The sequence below is a fragment of the Lingula anatina genome, chromosome 9, assembly GCF_051362555.1.
Source record: "Lingula anatina isolate TDL-2025a chromosome 9, LinAna3.0, whole genome shotgun sequence".
NCBI lineage: Eukaryota > Metazoa > Brachiopoda > Lingulata > Lingulida > Lingulidae > Lingula > Lingula anatina.
In genome coordinates, this window is record NC_141775.1 from 2,416,374 (window position 1) to 2,438,980 (window position 22,607).

At 38.4% G+C, this 22,607-nt stretch overlaps 4 protein-coding genes across 6 annotated transcripts; 1 reads left to right on the forward strand and 3 right to left on the reverse strand.

Moving 5' to 3' along the window:
- The first annotated feature begins 32 nt into the window (after positions 1-32).
- On the forward strand, positions 33-10,060 carry LOC106176688 (7SK snRNA methylphosphate capping enzyme). 2 transcript variants are annotated; one of them, XM_013559171.2, is made up of 6 exons: positions 33-591; positions 958-1,925; positions 2,987-3,086; positions 7,391-7,609; positions 8,194-8,320; positions 8,565-10,060. In XM_013559171.2, the coding sequence occupies exons 1-6, from the start codon at positions 358-360 to the stop codon at positions 8,840-8,842; spliced, it is 1,926 nt and encodes a 641-aa protein (XP_013414625.2). In that variant the 5' UTR covers positions 33-357; the 3' UTR covers positions 8,843-10,060. The 2 variants fall into 2 exon arrangements, with proteins under 2 accessions (XP_013414625.2, XP_013414626.2); XM_013559172.2 differs by having other exon boundaries at positions 3,008-3,086.
- A 3,008-nt stretch (positions 10,061-13,068) lies between these two features.
- LOC112041359 (uncharacterized) lies at positions 13,069-16,721 on the reverse strand. 2 transcript variants are annotated; one of them, XM_086995911.1, is made up of 5 exons: positions 15,645-16,721; positions 15,176-15,368; positions 14,629-14,859; positions 13,987-14,175; positions 13,076-13,756 (listed from the first exon to the last, which is right to left on the reverse strand). In XM_086995911.1, exons 1-5 carry the CDS (start codon positions 15,975-15,977, stop codon positions 13,428-13,430), a joined length of 1,275 nt encoding a protein of 424 aa, XP_086852037.1. In that variant the 5' UTR covers positions 15,978-16,721; the 3' UTR covers positions 13,076-13,427. The 2 variants fall into 2 exon arrangements, with proteins under 2 accessions (XP_086852038.1, XP_086852037.1); XM_086995912.1 differs by lacking the exon at positions 14,629-14,859 and having other exon boundaries at positions 13,069-13,756.
- A 139-nt stretch (positions 16,722-16,860) lies between these two features.
- On the reverse strand, positions 16,861-20,230 carry LOC106176689 (uncharacterized). Its single transcript, XM_013559174.3, has 5 exons — positions 19,155-20,230; positions 18,365-18,557; positions 17,782-18,012; positions 17,335-17,523; positions 16,861-17,228 (listed from the first exon to the last, which is right to left on the reverse strand). Exons 1-5 carry the CDS (start codon positions 19,485-19,487, stop codon positions 16,900-16,902), a joined length of 1,275 nt encoding a protein of 424 aa, XP_013414628.2. The 5' UTR covers positions 19,488-20,230; the 3' UTR covers positions 16,861-16,899.
- A 281-nt stretch (positions 20,231-20,511) lies between these two features.
- On the reverse strand, positions 20,512-22,601 carry LOC106156493 (uncharacterized). Its single transcript, XM_086995913.1, has 4 exons — positions 22,557-22,601; positions 21,970-22,200; positions 21,347-21,535; positions 20,512-21,100 (listed from the first exon to the last, which is right to left on the reverse strand). Exons 2-4 carry the CDS (start codon positions 22,109-22,111, stop codon positions 20,772-20,774), a joined length of 660 nt encoding a protein of 219 aa, XP_086852039.1. The 5' UTR covers positions 22,112-22,200; positions 22,557-22,601; the 3' UTR covers positions 20,512-20,771.
- Between the last annotated feature and the right edge of the window lie 6 nt (positions 22,602-22,607).

Sequence of the window (22,607 nt, forward strand, 5' to 3'; positions counted from 1 at the left end):
GTCAATAAAATATCCCACAATTCCACGGTGTGCGCGTGCGCACATCACAACGTGCTCTGTACGTCGAGGTGTGCTGATCGAAGCGAGTCGAAGAGTAAAAAATCTCCAAAATTTTTATAATCTGACGGCGATTGAAGCTTTGTCAGGACAGTTCTCTTTAGGATCGTGCTACATGCTCATAGTTGGACAATTACCTTCGCTGATTGTAGAGAAAACTGACTCGAAACTTTCATTGCTGAAAGTGGACCAAGGTTATTCACTGTACGGTGCCTGGCCGCCAGGGGTCGCTAGTAGCGATGTAAACAACGTGGTTGGAAAACGATTCTAGAAAACTTTTTCCTCGGTTAAAAAGCAGCGATGAGCGTCGAAGTAAAGACGCCAACAAGGACACAATATGAGCACAGGGAGTTCCCCTGCGGAGAAGGATCGCCTGCGTCGAAACCGAAGCCGTCGCCGACGATCTCGAGTAAGGAAAAGGGGTCGGAGCACCCGTCGTTGAGCAACAACAGTACTCACGGATCAGTGGCTTCCTCGGCAGCGCAGCAAAGACCTTATAACAGGCAGCACTCACAGGGCGCTAGAAAACGTCTGGTATGTTAAACTCTTTGTTTTTCTTTCTGATTGCTAAAGTTACAAGTTGCACGTTTTAAACAAAGTTTGTTTGCCTATGGATTTGCTCTCTGAGACTCTGTGAGTGTGATATTTTTGAACTGCAGCAAATCACTCCCGCAAATAAGTTTCAAGGTCATGGTGACCTGAGTTGAGAGTAGACGGGGGAGGGGGGGGCAGTCATTGCTCTGATATATGCAAGTTAAAAAAGAAAAGATTTTTGTAGAATTATTATTGCTCTATGTAATCATATGTCTTAATTGACATCTTGCTGAATTTGTCTAACAATTAAAAAAAAATTGTTATTTGCATATTCATTCATAATTTTATGTTGTTTGTCAATGCCAGGGGAGTCAGAAGGAGTGGCAGAGCCGTCACACTTCCAAAAAAAGTCGTCTTGGTGGTAAGCAGCATGCACCTGGTCAGTTTCCACTGCCGACAAAATTCCTGTTGGGAGGGAACATCAGGGACCCTTTGAATCTGAACAGCCTCTGTGATGACGAGGAAGTCAACAAAGCACTGAATCAAGACACTCCAGTCTCGTCACCAATCCCCACGCCAGCACATCGCAAGGAACAAGTTGAAGTTATCATTCCACCGAATATTACTGACCCTCTGAACTTGAACGAGCAAAATGACGGGGAGATGAAATCAAATAGTGCAAAGAAAAAGAAGAGAAATCATCATGTTAAAAATAAAAAGAATAAGACAGATGAAGGAAGGAAGAAAGAAGAGGATAAAAGCAGCAGTAGCAGTGTTGCTACCACACCTTTGACAATAGATACCAGTGAAGAAATGATAACTGCGATGCGCAAGGTTAACGATGAAATTGTTTCTCCAGTGATTCCACAACATAGCCGGCAACACAGTCGGAAACCATCAGCCAGTGCGACAGTTACACGAAGTATTCTAACCTCAGAAACAATGCCCAGTGAAAAACAACAGACCGATCCACTCTCCAGCAGTGGAGGAAGTGGGAAGATACACAAAAGCAAACCCAAGAAACAGGATGGCAAGCAGGGGACACATTTTCACAAGAAAAACCCCAAATTTATTCATGGGAATTACAACAGGTACTATGGGTATAGAAACCCGAACATGGAGGAAGATTTCCGTCTGAAAGTTTTTATAAAGGAGTGGTTTGAGGGGAAAGATGTCCTAGATATTGGCTGCAACGTAGGACTGGTGACGTTGCAAATTGCCAAAGAATTTGAACCAAGGAGGATTGTGGGATTGGACATTGATTCTAAACTGATTGCAGCAGCGAGGAGAAACATTAAGAATTTTATTCTGGAGGAGGAGCTGGATGCTAGCAGGTGAGGCCTCTTGTATAGAGGTTATTTTCTCTCGGATTACTATTTATAAATTGATATTTGCAGCCTGTTAGTCAGTTGACCATGGTAGTTGACCAAAAAAAAAGTATTGATATATCATGTAATAAAGCATTATGTGCAAATACTTCCATTTTAACAAGCAACAAAAAATTGGTCATGAAAAAATTAATGTAAGAAGCATTTTGTTGTAATGATATTGTGTGATTTGCTGCCTTTGTATAAAGACCTGTTGGGCCACAATGTGTGTAGGAGTGTTGGAAGGGCATCTTTTATAAAATATTTTTGTTATACTTAAACTTTAAAATTAATTCCTTTTTTCTCCAAATTTTTAATCCTATATTTCCTTTTTTTTCTAAATGTCTGTATTAACATCCTGCTGTAAAGATGGGAGTTGTCAAGTTCAATATTTATTGTTCCTGGTAGAATTAATAATAATGAGAGACTGTCATGAAATGTTAGAAATGCCCATTGTCTGTGTCTACTACTGAGCAGGACCCGATGTGTGCTGGCATGTGAACTCTAAACTAGGCATTGTTTTTCAAAATCATTGATGCCTGTTATATTAAAAAATATATATATTGGTCATTATGCTGTCCCTTCAGTTCACCCATATAAACTTACTCCATGATCTGACTTTTTTACAGTAGGTTCAAACATGGACTAGATCACATATGGGCAAAAGGAATTTTCAAAGCGCTTGGCAGTGCATTGGCTTCTTGCCTGGTGTATTTAACTAAAGCCATCCCTTGACTCTAACAGTTTTCTCTCCATTCACAGTTATCCCTTGACTCTAACAGTTTTCTCTCCATTCACAGTTATCCCTTGACTCTAACAGTTTTCTCTCCATTCACAGTTATCCCTTGACTCTAACAGTTTTCTCTCCATTCACAGTTATCCCTTGACTCTGACAGTTTTCTCTCCATTCACAGTTATCCCTTGACTCTAACAGTTTTCTCTCCATTCACAGTTATCCCTTGACTCTAACAGTTTTCTCTCTATTCAAAGTTATCCCTTGACTCTAACAGTTTTCTCTCCATTCACAGTTATCCCGTCTCAATGCCTAGGTGTTATGGTCCGCTGACAGCACCACCCTTACCTGAAGAAGAGGCTCCGAGGTTTCCTCAAAATATCATGTTTAAACAGGTCAGTTATCGTGGATAATTGTTTCATTATTGACTATTTAGTTTTATTCATTTATACTCAGTGCACAAACTACCTGCGAAAATTGACTTAGGCAATTATTAATGGATACAACTATTACATGAACTAACCTTGACCCTAGCTACCTCATCAGAAAACAAAGACAAAAAACTTCATCTCATATAAACATTGTGTGTATTATGCGACTTAGCACTGAATTGCAAATTCTTCACATTTGCCAGCATTTGTGTTGAATCTGAAGTTTTAAACTTTGATGTCCAAGTTCATTGAACTTTTTATGTACAGACACAGATGTGTCTGTACATATAGCCATCATCTGCGTCTGTCGTCGTCGTCGCTGTCGTCGCCGTCGCCGTCGCCGTCGCCGTGCACTTTTACCGATAACACAATAAGTGGAAAACCATTTTACCTTTTGACTTGAAACTTGCAGAACTGATGAATATTCATAATACGCAGGTCAAGTTCGAAAATCAGCATGATCGGGTGACTTTTAGGGAATTTATGCTGTTTTTTCACTTTTTTCAGCATATATACAGCACCGATAACACGATAAGTGGAAAACCATTTTACCTTTTGACTTGAAACTTTCAGAACTGATGAATATTCATAATACGCAGGTCAAGTTCGAAAATCAGCATGATTGGGTCACTTATAGGGAATTTATGCTGTTTTTTCACTTTTTTCAGCATATATGCAGCACCGATAACACCATAAGTGGAAAACCATTTTACTTTTTGGCTTGAAACTTACAGAACTGATGAATATACTTAATACGCAGGTCAAGTTCGAAAATCAGCGTGATTGGGTCATTTTTAGTGAATTTAGGCTATTTTTTCTATTTTTTCAGCATATATGCAGCACCGATAACACGATAAGTGGAAAACCATTTTACCTTTTGGCTTGAAACTTACAGAACTGATAAATATTCATAATACGCAGGTCAAGTTCGAAAATCAGCACGATCGGGTCACATATAGGGAATTTATGCTGTTTTTTTACTTTTTTCAGTATATATGCAACACCTTTAACACAATATAAGAAAAACAGATTGGCCAATTGTCATTATACTCACAGGAGGGGCCAATCTTACTAAAACGCAGGTTGAGTTTGAAAATCAGCATAATCAGTCCATTATTTTAGAAGTTATGCTGTTTTTTCACATTTCCTCACATTCAATTCTTAGGCATGTTAACAGTCTCATTATTGAACTAATAAGATACGTAAAAGTGTTTGTTTGACATTTCCTGCATCTTTACAACATTGTTAGTTGATTTTGTAAAAATGATGGTAAACTTGTTATCATGTATTGTGTAATAAAGTGTCAAAAATGGAAATAAACTCATATCATTGCAGTTTGTCAGATGCATTCATCCACTATGTTCAGAATCTCAGAATGGAGGAAGTTGGACATTTAACACTGTTCTATTGATACTTTTCCCATCTCATCAATTTTCTTCATTGGTCATATAAAAATGGCAGTAAACTGTTTATTTTGTTTTATGTTAAAAAAGTGTTAAAAATGGAAATAAACCCATTTCAGAACAGTGCTGTCTTGTTTACATTTTGGCATTTTCAATATGTGACTTTGAAGTTCCATGGGCCTGAAGACTTTTGCTAGTTACATTTTCTGAATAACCATGATACTAATATTTTATGATTAAAAATTGATGGTCATTATGCTGTAAAACATTATGTAATATTGCATCAAAATTTGAAGAAACCCCTATTTTGGGCAGTGCTCCCATGATGACCATTTAAGGAAAATCATGTCACTTACTGTTCTCAAAATTACAGGAAAGAAACATGGGACTAAAATACAGCTTCAGTAGGCAATGCAGTCTGTTTGGTAAATTTTTCTGGCAATTAAACAGTTTTTTGTGAAAATTTAATTTTTCACATATTGGCATTTCCAAGGTGTGACTTAGAACCTCCACGGGCTTGAAGACCCATGCTAGTCACATTTTGTGAAAATCCATGACACTTATATTTTATTATTAAAAATCGATGGTCAGTATGCTGTTAAGCATTATGTAATGTTGCATCAAAATAGAAGAAAACACAATTTTTGGTGCTGCTGCCTTGATGACCATTATGGGAAAACCGTGTTACTTATGACTGTCAAACTTTCAAAAAAGAAACACAGGACTAAAATGCAGCCTGAGTTAGAAAAGCAGTCTAATTGGCTTCTTTTTCTGGAAGTTATACATTTTAGTGTAATATTCAATATCTTTTTGGCATATTCATTGTGGGACTCGGAGCTCCCATGGACATGAAGCCAAACGGTAATCATATTTTCTACATGTCCATCCTATTTATAGTCAATAAACAAAAATTGGTGATAATTATTCTCTAATTTATTATGTAATGTTACATCAAAATTGACAACAATCTTTTTGCACTGCTACTGCAAACATTATGAAAAGAAAACTGTGCTACTTATTATAATTTTAAACTTACAAGTACGATTTTTAGGATTGGCCTTCAGCTCATGAGAAAACCAGCTCTATTGGATTATCATGTTTATTGTATTTATGCATTTTTTGTGAAATTTTCATTTTTCTCATTCTGGCACTTTCTAAGTATAAACTTGAACTCTGATGGGCCTGGAGCATTATGCTTTTACTTTCGTCTGTGTTACCTGTTGTGCATAAGTTGATGTTACTGTGCAGTTAAACATAATGTTTTATTGCTTCAGGATTGGTAGTCTCCTATTTTGGGCATTATGGTTTTGTGCTTTTCTTAAGGTGTGACTTATGGGCCTAAAGACCTTTGAGTGGGTCAGTCTGTAAATTACCCTTGGGTATCACTAGATTAATTTCAGAGTTATAAAGTCATTTGCTTTAATAGGCCATTAAATGAGATTACGTAAAGCACACTTGTTGATATTTCCCTGTAAACTCCCAAAGGTAAAGCTCTCTGCTAGATTAATAATAAGGAAGCAGTGATAATTATGCAGGTAAATTTTGTTTAATATTGCAAATAAGTTATATATATATATATATATATATATATATATATATATATATATATATATATCAAACTGGAAGATTAAAAGTTTGAATAGCATCTTCATTGGAATTATATTTACCTCAAGCTCTGCCAAGGGGGTTATATTTTCACCCCTGTTTGTCTGTCATCCACATAACACAAAAAGTTATGGACCAATTTTGCAGAAATTTTCAGGAACTGTCGGAAGTGGGCCAAAGAGGACAATGATTAATTTTTGGTGGTGGTCTGGATCAATAATCAATCAATTATCAATAATAATCAACAATTGCTGCCTTGGCAGAGGTCTGCACTCTCAAAGTGCTTTTCTAGTTTTGTTGTTTTCCTTTATAATTTTTTCTCAAACACTTGCATTTGTGACTTTTAACTCTCATCTGCCTGGGGCTCTGCACATTTTCTGTATTTCTACATAAGCAGTTGTATTGTTTTTTATGTCTTTAAACATTATGTAATATTATTTTATGCACTGTCATCATTTTTCAAATATTGAGACTTTCATAATGTGAATTTGAACTCTCATGGTCCTGAAACTGTAATCTTATTGAAGGGGTGGATTGAGACCATCTTCTGGGTCTTCCGGAAGACAGTCAGGTTATTAAGTTTATATTGACTGGTATCTATTTTTTTCTGTTGGAAGACCATCAAAATGGAGGATGGATCAACATAGATACTTTGGAATACTGTCAGAAAATATCTCTGGGTCTGCTCCTGTTATTGACTATGTTACCCGTTGTACAAGATTAAAATTCAGTGTTGACTGACAGTGCTATTATAAGCATTATTTATTATTGCATCAAAATTGACAAAATGACCTTTTTTGCATCTTTATTTTCTGTTTTTTGTCTGTACATTTGACAGCTTTGCTGCCTTGTTCAAATATTGAGACTTACATCATGTGAATTTGAACTCTCATGGTCCTGAAACTGTAATCTTATTGAAAGGGTAGATTGAGACCATCTTCTGGGACTTCCGGAAGACAGTCAGGTTATTAAGTTTATATTGCCTGGTATCTATTTTTTCTTCTGTTGGAAGACCATCAAAATGGAGGATGGATCAAAATAGATACTTTGGAATACTGTCAGAGAATATCTCTGGGTCCGCTCATGTTATTGACCATTTTACCTGTTGTGCATGATTATAAAATTCAGTGTTGACTGATAGTGCTATTATAAGCATTATTTATTATTGCATCAAAATTAACAAAATGACCTTTTTTGCATCTTTATTTTCTGTTTTTTGTCTGTACATTTGACAGCTTTGCTGCCTTGTTATATTTCCAGGGTAACTACGTACTCGAGAACGACGCCCTACTAGATCTACAGCGGGAAGAATACGACGTCATCCTCGGCCTCAGTCTCACCAAGTGGATGCATCTGAACAGTGGCGATGACGGGTTAAAACGTGCATTCAAACGCATGTTCCGTCAGCTGCGTCCCGGTGGAATCCTAATCTTAGAGCCGCAGTCCTGGGCCTCTTATAAAAAGAAGAAGAAATTAACAGTGAGTAACCTTTGACCCCAGTAGTGACCTTTGACCAGAAGTGACCTGTTACTTAATATTCGCTTCCATTCAAGAACATTGTAAAATCTGAACAGTCCTTATTAATTAATATCATACACTTTGCCAGGCATTGTCAGAGGTGAAATCTGAAACATAATACATGATGAAAAAAGCAGTAATTTTTTTTCAATCAAGTGCTAGATAATGTTAAAGATGTTGACCTCCAAGAATTCAATTTCTGTCTAGAAATCTTCAGAAGGGAATGAGACAATCCAGATGAAAAGCCTTTATCCAGGAAATATATTCAGGCATGTAGCCAGCAAATTCTAAAGGGGAGTTCTTTTACTGAAAAAGTGGACCTTCTATAATGAAACTTTTGTGTACCTAGATCAAATTGTACCTAGAATGGACCTTTTTCTGACAAAAAGGGCAGTTCTTTCGAACCCCCCCTGGCTACGGGCCTGATATTTCTCCACGTCCCTTTTTAATTTGTGATATAAGATGAGTGATTTTGCTACTTATGAACTTTTGATTTTAAATGACGTTTCAATATTATTTTCCAATGCTGTTTTCCGTACCTTCAGGAGGAGATCTACCAGGCGTTCTGCAGTATTCAGTTCAGGCCAGACCAGTTCACAGAGTATCTGCTGTCCAAGGAGGTGGGCTTCTCCAAGTGTGAACTCATCGCAGTCCCTTTTAACAAGTCTAAAGGTACATCAAGTCAGCGGAGTTCAGCTAAATTCATGATAGTCCATACATAGCTCATGACATCAAAGTCGGTTTCATGTTCATCACAGTAAATACGTATAATGCATAGTAAATACGTTGTTCATTCAAAGTTCATAGGGTGATGGCTATTGCATTGTCTTGTTTTCCAAAATATTTCATGTTCTTTGTCTCTTTATTGTTTGTGAAAAGTACATTTTATGGTATCATTTCTATTATATTTTTAAAGGGTTCAGAAGGCCACTCCAAATGTTCACCAAACCTTTACCGCCAACATCTAGTCGCCAGGTGTCAGCAGTATCTACTCCAACTCAGTTATCAGCAGTTTCCTCTCCTGCTCACCAGATGTCAGCAGTGTCTACTCCAACTCGGTTATCAGCAGTTTCCTCTCCTGCTCACCAGATGTTAGCAGTGTCTACTTCTACCAGCTCCCAGCCAAGAGGATCCCCACCGGCAGCTGATGTAGGCACAGGTGTCCCCTCTGCTGCTGCTTCTTCCAGTCAGTAACTAGGGCAATTTGAGCTTGGAATAATGCTGCTAGTCTTAGACAGAACAATGCCAGTAAGATTTTAAATTTGAATAGTTTCTGGTTATAATATTTTATTTTCATAATGACAGCAGCTCATTGATTTTGAAGGTGCTATCTGCTGTGGTATAGAATTTCAATACTTTGTGGATTTTATATGACAGAACACATAAAAAAAGGCAGTAATATACTCAAATGTAAGAACAAGATTTTTTTTTTCACTAGAGTTAACTCCAGTGACAAACTGAATTCACCTGAAATGCAAATTTGAGAATTGTTTTAAGAGATGTTCAAGGTACAAGCACTATGTAGCAGGGACAGCAGCTTACAGTTAATGGTATCGCATTGTCTTGACAATTGCTCCAAATACTTGAATTCAGCTGAAGAAATGGAGAGTATCAAATAGTTGTTTTGTCTGAAAATTTGCAATGATTTTTTCTAATGCAGGTGCAAGATTACACTTAATGATCAATGAGGCAGAGTATGCATTTTGTTATAATACTAGTAATTTGTAGATTTTTGTAGATTTTTTTTCTTTTAAGTCAACCAAAACCACAGTCCATTGATCTCAAAGCAAAAAGGTGGAAGCAGATTTAAAAATGAAAAGTCTTCTTTTCATTTTTATCTTTTGGAAAAGAGCATTCACATTTGTAATGAAACAGATGCTTTAAAACATTTTTATGGTTATGTTAAGATTATATCATTGTTGTATAATCTTTTTTATTTTTGATAAAAAAAAATAAAAGAAAGAGAAGAAAAAGATTAAAATGCAAAGATCAACACCTTGGTGCTTATAAAGCATAGATTTCTGGCCAGTGGTTTCTGTGGAGTGTTTGTCTTCAGGCGAACATGTCCAGATTATTTGGTACAATAAACTACGTTTGTACTGAATTTTGGACAAAATACCTTAAACTATATTTGCAGTTCACTCATAGATGCAAACATATGGTCTTTCTGAAAATGCATTTTTCTCTTTGAAGAATGGTATTTCTATCATGTTGAAAGTATTACAATTTCTGATTCTGTATTTCTGGTCAACCATTTCCTCAGTGGAAGTTCACAGTGGCATTATTGGAAGTGATGACTATATGATCTAGGCAGGATTTTACTGCATGTATATTTTCATTGTACATATTTTCATTGTTTCTGGATGAACGAGCAACTCCACATGTTACAGAAAATAAAAATATTCAAAAATACCTCACTTTTCTGGTTATTTCTCAAACAAGCACTATGCATTGTAGATTAGCCAAAAAGCATTATAGGCAACGTATCAGCGCATTGTGTTAGCTGTGCCACACCTGAATCCATGATATCACACAGGTCACACCTAACACAATCTTCACTAACCTCTGCTGTGAACAAAATTAACGCGAAATACATAACAATCTGTCTGAGCAAACACTTATAAAAATCTTAGACGACTACACTGTGTTTTCAAAGATTTAGAATTCTCCAAGTTTTGCAGTCTAAGTTAGCTCAAAAACTAAAGAACGTAACATGAAAAAATTCCTTGCAGAAATGAACTAAGCTTGTTTCTTTTTTTATATATACAGTAACGGCATCAGGGCGGTCTCCCACGGGCTATGACAAATAGGTGGAAAAATATATAAAGAATTAAAACAACGCACGAATAATGTTGCTGTCATCCTTCTTCCGATAATTATAAATTCGTCATTAAGATTTAAAAAGGCTGTTTCATTTTATTTCGTAAAATTAATATTTTTGTGCGTATTTTAATGTGTTAATGAAACAATAAACAAAATGAAGTTCATTGAGAAGATTTATACATACTAGCACAATGAAAGAAAAGTTTGATCTGGGATCGAACAATCAGCAAAATCATTATTGCAATACGTTAGAGAGACCAAACTATGACGTCGACTGCAACTTTGTGACGTCGGTATACTGTGACGTAAGCCGCATTGTGACATGAACCAATCAGTGACCAGAACAGGAGAGTAGCAACCAGCGTAACTCAGAATTGCGCAATTTGCGAATCGGTGAGTAGGACACAATTTTTACTCTTATAATCGAAAAGACAAAAGGTTGTTTAAAAACTATACTTTGCCATTTTCCATGCTTTTGTTAAACTTGATTTGCTGTGTTTGGTTTGTCTTTGATTCAAAAGAAGAAAATAAACGGAAAATTCTTAATTCCAACAAATGTACGTCTGTCAGCTTCATTTCGACCACTTATCCTAGATAGGTAATTACTTTTTAACCAATATTTCTTTTAGTAACGTAGGTATATTCTTTTTTTCAGATTTCGTATCGAGATATTTCACAATTGTTTTCTATAATAATGTTCAGTGAAAGTGGAAAAGCTGTAGTAGAAGTAGAAAGTGGTGGTAAGTATCTGTTCTGAGCCTATCCACTACACTGTCCAGAGTGAAATGCATTCCCTCATCCTTTCATTATTGCATTTATTTTTTCATCGCTCTTGTTCAAAATATTCTTGATGAGGCTTGTTGACAATAACATTTTTTCTCATTTAGACTACGGAATCATTTAAAGAAACTATATCAAATGTATTAGATTCATTCTGTCCATCATTTGGTAACCAAAATGACAGATATCTATCAATTGGTGTGAAACATTTAGAATAAAACATCTTTTACACCCCCCATTCTTATATATTATCTTCTCTTGTTTTCCATTTTAGGGTATAATCACAGCGAGGAGGCGATGTGGGCGTGTTCTCAGTGGGCGTGTCCTCTAGACCGTCCAAGACACGCCTTCGCCCGTGTGATTGATGTGACATCTGGAACGGCGTGTGCCGGGATGTTTTGGGTCCCTATGATTGGCAGGCCGGTGTTGTGGCGCTTGGAGGATCTGCCCGGCCCTGAGGTGGCCACCAAGGTCCTCTTCCTCAACAAACTACCCCCTCATATGGCCAGGTAGGGTAAAGAATCTTCCACACATTTTCTGTCTTTTTTTCTTCTTCTTCTTTTTCCGTCAATCTACTTATCCAATTTTCAAAGGCAATAGATAGGGTCTAATTTTAAATGTCATCTTAGTCATACAAATCACATATTGGCCAGTGGTTTCTGTGGAGGCAGAACAGCATATTTTCAAAATTTGGTATAATTTAATTTCATGGTTTATGAGCATGAAGAGACAATAAACTTGAAAACAATTATTCGTTCTAGATGATTACGCTCATAAAGACAACTTGGAGGGCGTCAACATCGGCAAGAAAAGAAAATCCTTTTTGAAAAGATTCAAGAAAAGGATCGTTAAAGCATTGCCAAGATGCTTTAAGCAGGTAAGAATATTAAGTATTGAAACATTGACAGTTTTTATCTTATGGTAAATGAAAACAATCTTCTTATTCACTTCCTCTAATTTTCATGAAAATATTCCAATCTTTATTAATATATCAAATGATTTATTTTATTTATTTATTTTGTTCACAGTGCTTCACCAGATCGTAAAAACGAACTCAGGCCATCTCCTTTCGTGATCAACGGTGAAAGTGCAATATGAGCTATTGGTCTTCCAAGACCTTGACCAGTTCAAAGGTGATGGCTGATCCAACAGCTCCGTGTCGGGGAAGTCGGTTGATGTCGGGGAAGTGAAACATGTTTTGCCAGCCGAGTCCGTGACGAGCTCTAAGACTGCAGCAAGTCACGTGAATACTTTGCTATTTTGAGTGTCATTGTCACAATGAAGACGTTCTCTAGTTCAGCGGTGCTGGCAATTGTAAATATGTATATATTAATTATAGGCCCTATTGCTCCCTGTATAAAGAAACGGACAGAACTGTTCAACTCCCAAGCAAAGTTATCATGGCTGTACATGTGTATTGTAAAAAGTGTAAATACTCTTGTTCATTGAAAATAATAAAGGGGTGTATCAAATCTTCAAATGACCTTTTTCTGATTTGTCCTCGGATAGAACACCAAGCACCGGACCCCATCGTACTAACTGTGGGTCGATCTATCTCCGAGGGGATTCTCCCTAAATTGCAATCAATTCAAACGGCTGAGATGGCTGTCACGCCTACTGAAGCTGCAAGGGGTAATTTTAAATTATCGTTTAGCAGGTTCAGTAGGCGTGCCAGACATCTAAGCTGCTTAAGCTGAAAGCAATTTAGTGAGAAACCCCTCGGAGATGGATTGATCCTGTTAGATTGGTCTAGGTATGGACACCCAGTCTTAACGTCTAACGCAAGTTTCGAGCCTCACATATTTGCTTTATTTGTTTATTTTTAACGTATTTAACAGTGTTCGAAATTAAAGCAATAATATACTAGTGACCCAAGTCCGACAGCTTTTCGAACAGGTTGAAGTTAAAGCAAGCGTCACTGGAATCTTGTTATATTCAGCCAAAATGAAATAAGAAACGAAAATGTTTCCTTATGATTTAATTTAACCTCTCGGCAAACCGTGTAAGCGTGCGTCAACGCCCACGTGATCTGATGCCAACGCATTATCTCGCCACTGTGAGCTTCCATGTGCAATCCTATTAATAGTTCAATGCTTTTCTCCGTTTTTGAGTGTTTTTGTTCTAAATATTTAAAATTAAGACATTTCAGTAGGTTATATATTTACATGTTATGAAGTTAGCACTGAATGTTAAAATATTCAATATAATCTCGAAATTTCTCAAATATTTCCTCCTCATTCAACCCGTACGTCTCCAAGTCGTAATGGTGACGACCATATTTGTTTTGGGAATTTTCTTTTAAGTACTCCTTCATCTTCGCTTCAGCTTGCTCGCTGAGATCGAGCCCAAACTTATCATAAATCTGCCTCACTGTATCTATGGGCGCTCTCACAAGATGTTCGTAGTCTATATCGACGAATCTGTGTTCTTGATCAGGGTGGTTCTTTCTGAATTCTAGGATTTCGTTCCCCGCGTGAAATACGGGGTTGTCTAGTGCGTCTCTTCCTAAAATATGAAAACAGATAACTAAAACCCAATCAGAAATCGTTGACAAGACAAGCATACGTTATTTACATTAACAGGCTCATGAAACAAACAAACAACAAAAACTAAAACAATTTTATAATTTTAAAGGTCGGAAAAGAATCTCATCAGATTATTATTGCAAAGGTTAGCATATATCAAAAGTTAGCGTATTTCAGAAGTAAAGAAGAGGCTTAAGAACAAGCCCCTACCTATATCTTTGGGGTCGTAGGCACAAAAGGTGAAGTGTTGCACCACTGAGCACACGGAGGCAAGCGATTTGCATGGATTGCGGTAGGTGTGGATAAACATTGCGTCCGGATACACCGCCAGGATTGCGTCCAGGTACACCCCGTGAATGGAATCTTTCAGAATGACGTGTTGCTCATGGTCTGCTGAGTCTAATAAAAGATGTGGATGTTGAAATGCGTTTCAATGCGATTCTACCGAAAATCAAAATAACATTAAATATATGAATATTAATTTAAATATTAATATAAATAGAATTTCTTTATGATAATACGACAAAGAGCGCATTCAGAACAGCGGACTAACAGATCCGCGGATCAGGTATGACTAATTAATACCAGAATTTTAATGTTTGTTGAAGAATCCCATGGGGAATCTATTCAATGTCTAATCGGGAATTAAGCGGCAAGCTTTTTTAGTGGTAGCCATATTTAATCAGCGGATCTGTTAGATCTGTTTTGAATGCGATCAAAAACAACCAAAGGAAAAGGAAACAATTTGAAACGATTAAATTCTATTATGTTCTGACTCTAAATTTTGAAATGGAGAGGCGATAAAGGTGAATCCTTTTATCATGTCTATAACGACCACATTCCTACACCTACCTCTTGCTAAAAGAATAAGCTGAAGTTGCAAACGATGGAAACGATAGGCTTCCACCATCTCTTCCTTGGTTCGAGCGCGCACCCAGTCTCTGTATGGTCCAGCGTTACCGCTTATCCCCTGGTAAAACTTAAATATCCCCATATTGTCGAGCAAAGGGTGACACGCATGAGGACTCATGGCCTGGACGAAGTGAATGTTTTTAAGCAGTGGATTACCTTTGTACGTGGCATCTGAAATATTTATATATATACATGTATATATATATAATAATAAATTGAAGAACCCTCTCTTACTTCCCCCTCTCTCTCCCTCTCCCTCTCGTCACTCTCTCTCTCTCTCTCTCTCTCTCTCTCTCTCTCTCTCTCTGCGACTGTGTGTGTGTGTGTGTGTGTGTGTGTGTGTGTGTGTGTAAGGGGAAAGAGCATGAGAGATTGTTTTCAAAAACATAAAACTGGTAATCCAATTAATCCATTGCCTCGGCAAAGTCTTATTACGGTCCATACGGTCCACTGAACGCCCATAAAATAAATACATCAATTATATTACCTAGAAAGAAACTGGACATGAGAACACGCGGATCTTTCCCAGCGTTCATGGCGTCCGCGTTCTCCTCCACGGGGCACATCAACTCGTAGAAGAGTGGCGAAGTGTTCCGCGGGTCCTGGTACAGCAAGTTCTGCAGAAACGTTGTCCCCGTCCGCGCTGGCCCAATGATGAAAATAGGCTCCTTGATAGGGCACTTTAAAAACGACAATATACATGTTGAACTCCTAAGTGGTTGAAATGCTATTAATTGCGGATTCAAGTTATTGTGATTGTGTCTTGTCAAAATTGCTTTTACTGTTTAAGTGTCAGAAAAATATTGCATTTCAATAAGCAACGCGAGAATAAAGTGCATGGTTTACATAAAAACAATGAGCCATGAAAAAACATTTATGTAGCATCGTGCAGACTAAGTTCTGGGTTAATTTTAAAGCTTCGTATAGTGGTAGGTGTGGTAGCTCTAAACACTCACCTTGGTCAAATCCACAGTCGGTAGTCGTCTTGATATAGCAAGTCTGTTCTTCATTACCTCCTTCAATCTTCTTTCTATTCCCAGCCTTCCAGCCACCGAGCAGGTGTCATCTTCACGGTAGCATTTCAACAGTTGAATGCACCCCTGGTACCACCAGCGCCCAGTAAGACTGTCGGACAACAGCAGACGCCGGTCGTTAAGAGACAGATCTCGGAGCAGGCTGTCCTCTGTGAGCGGCGTAAAGCGACGCCCCAGGACGACATGGAGTAACCAGTCGCGAAGAACGATGGCACAGTAGCGACAGAAGATTAGAATATCGCTCAGTAGAGCCATGGTTTACACTCACTATGGTCATATATACCTCTTATATATTTTTGCTGTTACTGAAGGTAAAAACTCAGGTAACCGCCCTTACAAGTGGGAACGCGATGACTGAGTGAACTGTTGAACTATCATTTTAGCAACTGAAAGCTTCTTACCTCACACGCCTTATTTAATATTTATAAACTCTCGCCTCCGTTTTCTTACATAGTTGTATGGACTACTTTTTTTCAGTGAACCGGTTTTTCAATAGTGTCTACCAGGCCATACTGCGACTTGTATTTCATACATTTACGTAATAGATCTGCATAGTGTTCTTTCATAAATGTGCATTCACCCGTGTGTATAGGTGGATGGAGGTGGAGGGTTGTTAAAATATACTGGAAGGAGTAGTACGAGAATTTGTTCAGATTGAAAACACCAGGCTGGGACAGAGGCGAGGGGGGCGGGGTGCTCGGTTTTTGAAATCTAAAATATCTTAACGTGCCTACACTGATAACACACCTTACGACTGCCACATACAGGGTCGGATCTAGGATTGTTTAAAACAGAACCTTGTCTCCTTGGTGTGGGGACAATTTCACATCGTACAACGTACTTATTTTGAATTTGCTTTGAAATCAGTGGCGTTACATTTTGAAGTCAAGAAATATGAAGAAGAAAATCTGCCAAATCACGTTACAGGCCGCATGCGCGAGGCTCGAGTTGTGTTTGATAGCCGTGAAAGTTTTTCAGGAGTTTCGAAATCATGAATGACGGTGACACCCTGCACTTTTGAGGTTAAAACTTGTCTCTTTGCTGATTCAATTAATGTATATTGAAAGAAGTACCCATAAGAAATGTAAAGTGGGCCCAAACGCTGCAAAATCTAATTCCTCGCGTACAATGTTTCTAATTAAGACATATCAGTAGTTTATATTATTCTGTTATGAAGTTAGCACTGAATGTTAAAATATTCAATATAATCTCGAAATTTCTCAAATATTTCCTCCTCCTTCAACCCGTACGTCTCCAAGTCGTAATGGTGACGGCCATATTTATTTTGGGGATTTTCTTTTATATACTCCTTCATCTTCGCTTCAGCTTGCTCGCTGAGATCGAGCCCAAACTTATCATAAATCTGTCGCACCGTATCCATGGGCGATCTAACTAGAAGTTCGTAGTCAATATCGACGAATCTGTGTTCTTGATGAGGGTGGTTCTTTCTGAATTCTAGGATTTCGTTCCCCGCGTGAAACAGGGGATTGTCTAGGACGTCTCTTCCTAAAATATGAACACAGACAACTAAAACGCAATCAGAAATCATTAACAGATTATTAAAGTTAGCATATTTTAGAAGTAAAGATCAGGCTTAAGGACACGCCCCTACCTATATCTTTGAGGGCGTAGGCACAAGATGTGAGTTGCTGGAGTATTGAGCACACAGAGGCGAGCGATTTGCATGGATTGCGGTAGGTGTGAATGAACATTGCGTCCGGATACACCGCCAGGATTGCGTCCAGGTACAGCCCATGCATGGAATCTTTTAGAATGACGTGTTGGTCATGGCTTGCTGAGTCTAATAAAAGATGCTGAAGTTGAAATTATTTTCAAAGCGATTTTGCTCAAAAATCAAAGTAATTTTAAATATTAATATAAAGTTAAATATAAATATGCATAGAATTTCTTTATATCAATACGACAAAAGAAATCCAAGGAAAATTAGTTCATTAAATTCTATAATGTTCTGAAACTAAAATTTGAAAAGTAAATCCTTCATATTTTCATTTATTTGTTTATTTATTTTTGTCTATAACGACCACATTCCTACACCTACTTCTCGCTAAAAGAATGAGCTGAAGTTGCAAACGATGGAAACGATAGGCTTCCACCATCTCTTCCTTGGTTCGAGCGCGCACCCAGTCTCTATATGGCCCAGTGTTACTGCTTACCCCTTGGTAAAACTTAAATATTCCCATATTGTTGAACAAATGGAGACACTCGTGAGGACTCTTGGCCTGGACGTAGTGATGGTTTTTAAGCAGTCGCTTACGTCTGTATGCGGGATCTGAATTTTAAAGAAATAAATAATTTGAGCAGTGTCTTTCCCCTCCTCCTCTCTCTCCCTCTCTGTCTGTCTCTCTTTCTCTCTCCGTGTGTGTGTGTGTGTGTGTGTGTGTGTTTGTGCGTGTGTGCGTGCGTGTGAGTGTGAGAAAGAGAAAGGGTCTAAGGGATGGTTCTAAAAAAACATACAACTGGTGATCCATTGCCAACAGAACAGAACAACATTAGAATGGAATGAGAACCGTAAGGGAACGTTAAATGAGACACTTTTTCACTGGGGAAAGTTTTGTAATACCAAAAAAAATGTTGGGTTTTTGTAGTTTCAACTAATAAAAATAAATCCATCAATTATATACCTAGTAAGGAACTGAGCATGAGAACACGCGGATCTTTCCCAGCCTTCACAGCGTCTGTGTTCTCCTCCACGGGGCACATCAACTCGTAAAAGAGTGGCGTAGTGTTCCGCGGGTCCTGGTACAGCAAGTTCTGCAGAAACGTTGTTCCCGTCCGCATTGGCCCAATGATGAAAATAGGCTCCTTGACAGGGCACTTAAAAACGGCAATGTACATGTTGAAATCTTAAGCGGTTGAATTGCTATTAATTGCGGATTTAAGTTATTGTGATTGTGTCTTGTCAAAATTGCATTTACTGTTTAAATGACAGAAAAAAGGTTGCATTTCAAAAATTGACATGAATATCAAGTGCATGGTTTACATAAAAAACAATGGGACCATTCAGATCGAGAAGAGCCGAGTGCTAGCTAGACCGCGACCAAAATATGGCGGACCTACATGAAAGGAAGACCGCTTAGTCCTGTAATGTTTACTCCGCCTCTCACACGTCTTCCACGCGTTGAATCTCGGCCGGTTGAATTGAGCCAAGATTTATTTACTGTGCTCCTCAGAGACGACGCGTGGGAAGGCGTGTGAGAGGCGGAGAGACCATTACAGGATTAAGCAGTCCTCCTTTCATGTAGGTCCGCCATATTAAGATCGCTGCCTAGCTAGCACTCATCTCTTCTCAATCTGAATGGGTCCAATGATTAATGAAACACCTTTATGTAGCATCGTGCAGACTAAGTTCTGGGTCAATTTTAAAGCTTCGTATAGTGGTACGAGTGGTAGTATCAGACTCTAAACACTCACCTTGGTCAAATCCACAGTGGGAAGTCGTCTTGATATAGCAAGTCTGTTTTTTATTACCTCCTTCAATCTCCTTTCTATTCCAAGCCTCCCAGCCACCGAGCAGGTGTCATCTTCACGGTAACATTTCAACATTTGAGTGAACCCCTGGTACCACCAGCGCCCAGTGAGACTGTCGGACAACAGAAGACGTCGGTCGTTAAGAGACAGATCTTGGAGCAGGCTGTCCTCTGTGAGCGGCGTAAAGCGACGCCCCAGGCCGACACGGAGTAACCAGTCGAGAAGAACGATGGCACAGTAGCGGCAGAAGATAAGAATATCACTCAGTAGTGGCATAGTTAACACTCACTATGGTCACAAACCTTGGTGTAATTCACCTGTTATACATTTTTTTGCTGTCACTGAGGAAAAAAAACACAGGTAACCGCCCTTATTATAGTGAATGAGTGCACTATGAACTAGCAAAGCAACTGAAAGCAACGGAAAATAGCGCTGCCTCACCTGGCTTCTCACCTAAAACGCCCCACATGACATTGATAGGCTCTCGCCTCTGATGCCCTACATACTGTGTAGACTTTTTTTTTTTTTCAGTGAACCGGTTTTTCAATACGTGTCCACCAGGCCATACTGCGACTTGTATTTTATATATGTACGTAATAGATCTGTATATGCTTAGGGTTCTTTTATAAATGTGTCTGCGTGCGTGCACCCGTGTGTATAGGTGGATGGCGGTGGAGGGCTGTTATAATATATTGGAAGGAGTAGTTAGAGAATTGGTTCAGTTTGTAAACACCAGGGTGGGACAGAGGCTAGGGGGGCGGGGTGCTCGGTTTTTGAAATCTAAAATATCTTAACATGCCTACACTGATAACACACCTTACAACTGCCATATACAGGGGCGGATCTAGGATTATTTGAAGGGGGAGGGGGTCAGTTTTTCAAGAATACGGCCCCTTTGGTGTGGGGTTCGGTGTTTTGCAGGGCAAACAGTGCCAATTTGGTGCCGTTTAGAACTATGATTCAGCTCTTGAAAATTCTAATATCAAGAGTGGAATATTGGTGTGATTTTCTTCCAGAAACCGAAAGGGGGGGGGGGGGGGGGGAGGGGGTCAGGACTCCCCTGACGATTTAGTCCTTTATTCAATTGTTCAACCGTTATATGCCTTTTAAAAGCTTTTAGCTTTGACAACAAGATTGGTCTAGGTATGGGCACCCAGTTTTCACGTCTAACGCAAGTTTCGAGCCTCACATATTTCCTTTATTTGTCCATTTTTTACGTATTTAACAGTGTTCCAAATTAACGCTATACTAGTGACCCAAGTCCGACAGCTTTTCGAAAAGGTTGAAGCTAAAGCAAGCGTCATTGGAATCTTGTTTTATTCAATCAAAATGATATAAGAAACGAAAATGTTTCCTTATGATTTAAAGTTAACCTCTCGGCAAGCCGTGTAAGCATGCGTCAACTTTATCTCGTGCCAACGCATTATCACGCCATTGTGAGCTGCTATGTGCAATCCTATTAATAGTTTGTTGCTTTTCGCAGTTTTTTTTTCGGTGTTATTGTTCTAAATATTTCTAATTAAGGCATTTCAGTAGGTTATATATTTTCATGTTATGAAATTAGCACTGAATGTTAAAATATTCAATATAATCTCGAAATTTCTCAAATATTTCCTCCTCCTTCAACCCGTACGTCCCCAAGTCGTAATGATGACGACCATATTTAATTTGGGGATTTTCTTTTATATACTTTTTCATCTTCGCTTCAGCTTGCTCGCTGAGATCGAGACCAAACTTATTATAAATCTGTCGCACTGAATCCATGGGCGATCTAACTAGATGTTCGTAGTCAATATCGACGAATCTGTGTTCTTGATCAGGGTGGTTCTTTCTGAATTCTAGGATTTCGTTCCCAGCATGAAACAGGGGGTTGTCTAGGATGTCTCTTCCTAAAACATGAGCACAGACAAATAAAACGCTATCAGAAATCATTGACAATACAACTTAGCCAAACTTAACCAAACTCAACCAAACATTGACAGGATCATGAAACAAACAAACAACAAAAACTAAAACGATTTTATAATTATACAGGTCAGAAAAATATCTCATCAGATTATTATTTCAAAGGTTAGTATATTTCAAAAGATAGTATATTTCAAAAGTTAAGATGCGGTTTAAGGACACGCCCCTACCTATATCTTTGAGGCCGTAGGCACAAGGAGTAAAGTGCTGCACCAATGAGCAAAAGGAGGCGATCGATTTGCATGGATTGCGGTAGGTGTGGATGAACATTGCGTCCGGATACACCGCCAGGATTGCGTCCAGGTACACCCCGTGAATGGAATCTTTCAGAATGACTTGTTGGCCATGGCTTGCTGAGTCTAATAAAAGATGTTGATCTTGAAATTCATTTTCAGTACGACTTTGCTAAAAAAAAAATCATAATTATTTTAAATATATAAATATAACTACGTACAAAAGTTATTTATAATAATACGACAAAGGGCGCATTCAGAACAACGGAATAACGTATCCTTGGATCAATTGTGGCTACCCACTAGAATGTTTGTTAAGTAATCCTCACGGGGAATCTATTCAGTGTCTAATCGGGAATTAAGTTTTTTAGTGGGTCGCCATATATTTAATCCGCGGATCTGTTAGTCAGGTGTTCTGAATGCGCCTAAAAACAACCAAAGGAAAAGGAAACATTTTGAGATGTTTAATTCTATTATGTTCTGACTATAATTTTTGAAATGGAGGGCGGAAAAGGTGAATCCTTTAATCATGTCTATAACGACCACATTCCTAAACCTACTTCTTGCTAAAAGAATAAGCTGAAGTTGCAATCGATGGAAACGATAGGCTTCCACCATCTCTTCCTTGGTTCGAGCGCGCACCCAGTCTCTGAATGGCCCAGTATTACCGATCACCCCTTGGTACAACTTAAATATTCCCATATTGTCGAACAAATGGAAACACTCGTGAGGACTCTTGGCCTGGATGTTGTGAATGTTTTTACGCAGTCGCTTAACTCGGTACGCGGCATCTGAAATATACGTATATTTATTACAAAATATTTTGAGAACTCTCTTTCGTTTTCCTCTCCCCCTCTCTCTCTTTTTCACTCTCTCTGCGTGTGTGTGTGTGTGCGCGCGCGTGCACACGCACGCGTGAGTGTGTGTGTGTGTGAGAGCCAGAGATATGGTTCTCAAAAACATAAATCTGGTAATCCCATGAATCCATTGCCTCGGCAAAGTCAGCAAATGACTCACTTTTTATTACCGTCCGTAGGGTCCACTGAACGCTCATAAAAGAACAATCCTCAAAGATTTGAAATAACCGAAAACAACTGTTGGGTTGTTGTAGTTTCTACTTACAAAAATAAGTACATCAATTAAATACCTAGTAAGGAACTGTAAAAGAGAACATGCAGATCTTTCCCAGCGTTCACAG

Coding starts and splice junctions, on each gene's coding strand:
- LOC106176688 (XM_013559171.2), top strand. CDS start 358: ATGAGCGTCGAAGTAAAGACGCCAACAAGGACACAATATGAGCACAGG. Junction 3,087..7,390: donor AAAATATCATGTTTAAACAG/GTCAGTTATCGT, acceptor TTATATTTCCAG/GGTAACTACGTACTCGAGAA. Junction 7,610..8,193: donor AAAAGAAGAAGAAATTAACA/GTGAGTAACCTT, acceptor CCGTACCTTCAG/GAGGAGATCTACCAGGCGTT.
- LOC112041359 (XM_086995911.1), bottom strand. CDS start 15,977: ATGGCTCTACTGAGCGATATTCTAATCTTCTGTCGCTACTGTGCCATC. Junction 15,369..15,644: donor CGACTGTGGATTTGACCAAG/GTGAGTGTTTAG, acceptor TCGTTTTTAAAG/TGCCCTATCAAGGAGCCTAT. Junction 13,757..13,986: donor CTACGACCCCAAAGATATAG/GTAGGGGCTTGT, acceptor TTCATATTTTAG/GAAGAGACGCACTAGACAAC.
- LOC106176689 (XM_013559174.3), bottom strand. CDS start 19,487: ATGCCACTACTGAGTGATATTCTTATCTTCTGCCGCTACTGTGCCATC. Junction 18,558..19,154: donor CCACTGTGGATTTGACCAAG/GTGAGTGTTTAG, acceptor GCCGTTTTTAAG/TGCCCTGTCAAGGAGCCTAT. Junction 17,524..17,781: donor GCTCATTCTTTTAGCGAGAA/GTAGGTGTAGGA, acceptor ATCTTTTATTAG/ACTCAGCAAGCCATGACCAA.
- LOC106156493 (XM_086995913.1), bottom strand. CDS start 22,111: ATGGGAATATTTAAGTTGTACCAAGGGGTGATCGGTAATACTGGGCCA. Junction 21,536..21,969: donor GCTTATTCTTTTAGCAAGAA/GTAGGTTTAGGA, acceptor ATCTTTTATTAG/ACTCAGCAAGCCATGGCCAA. Junction 21,101..21,346: donor CTACGGCCTCAAAGATATAG/GTAGGGGCGTGT, acceptor CTCATGTTTTAG/GAAGAGACATCCTAGACAAC.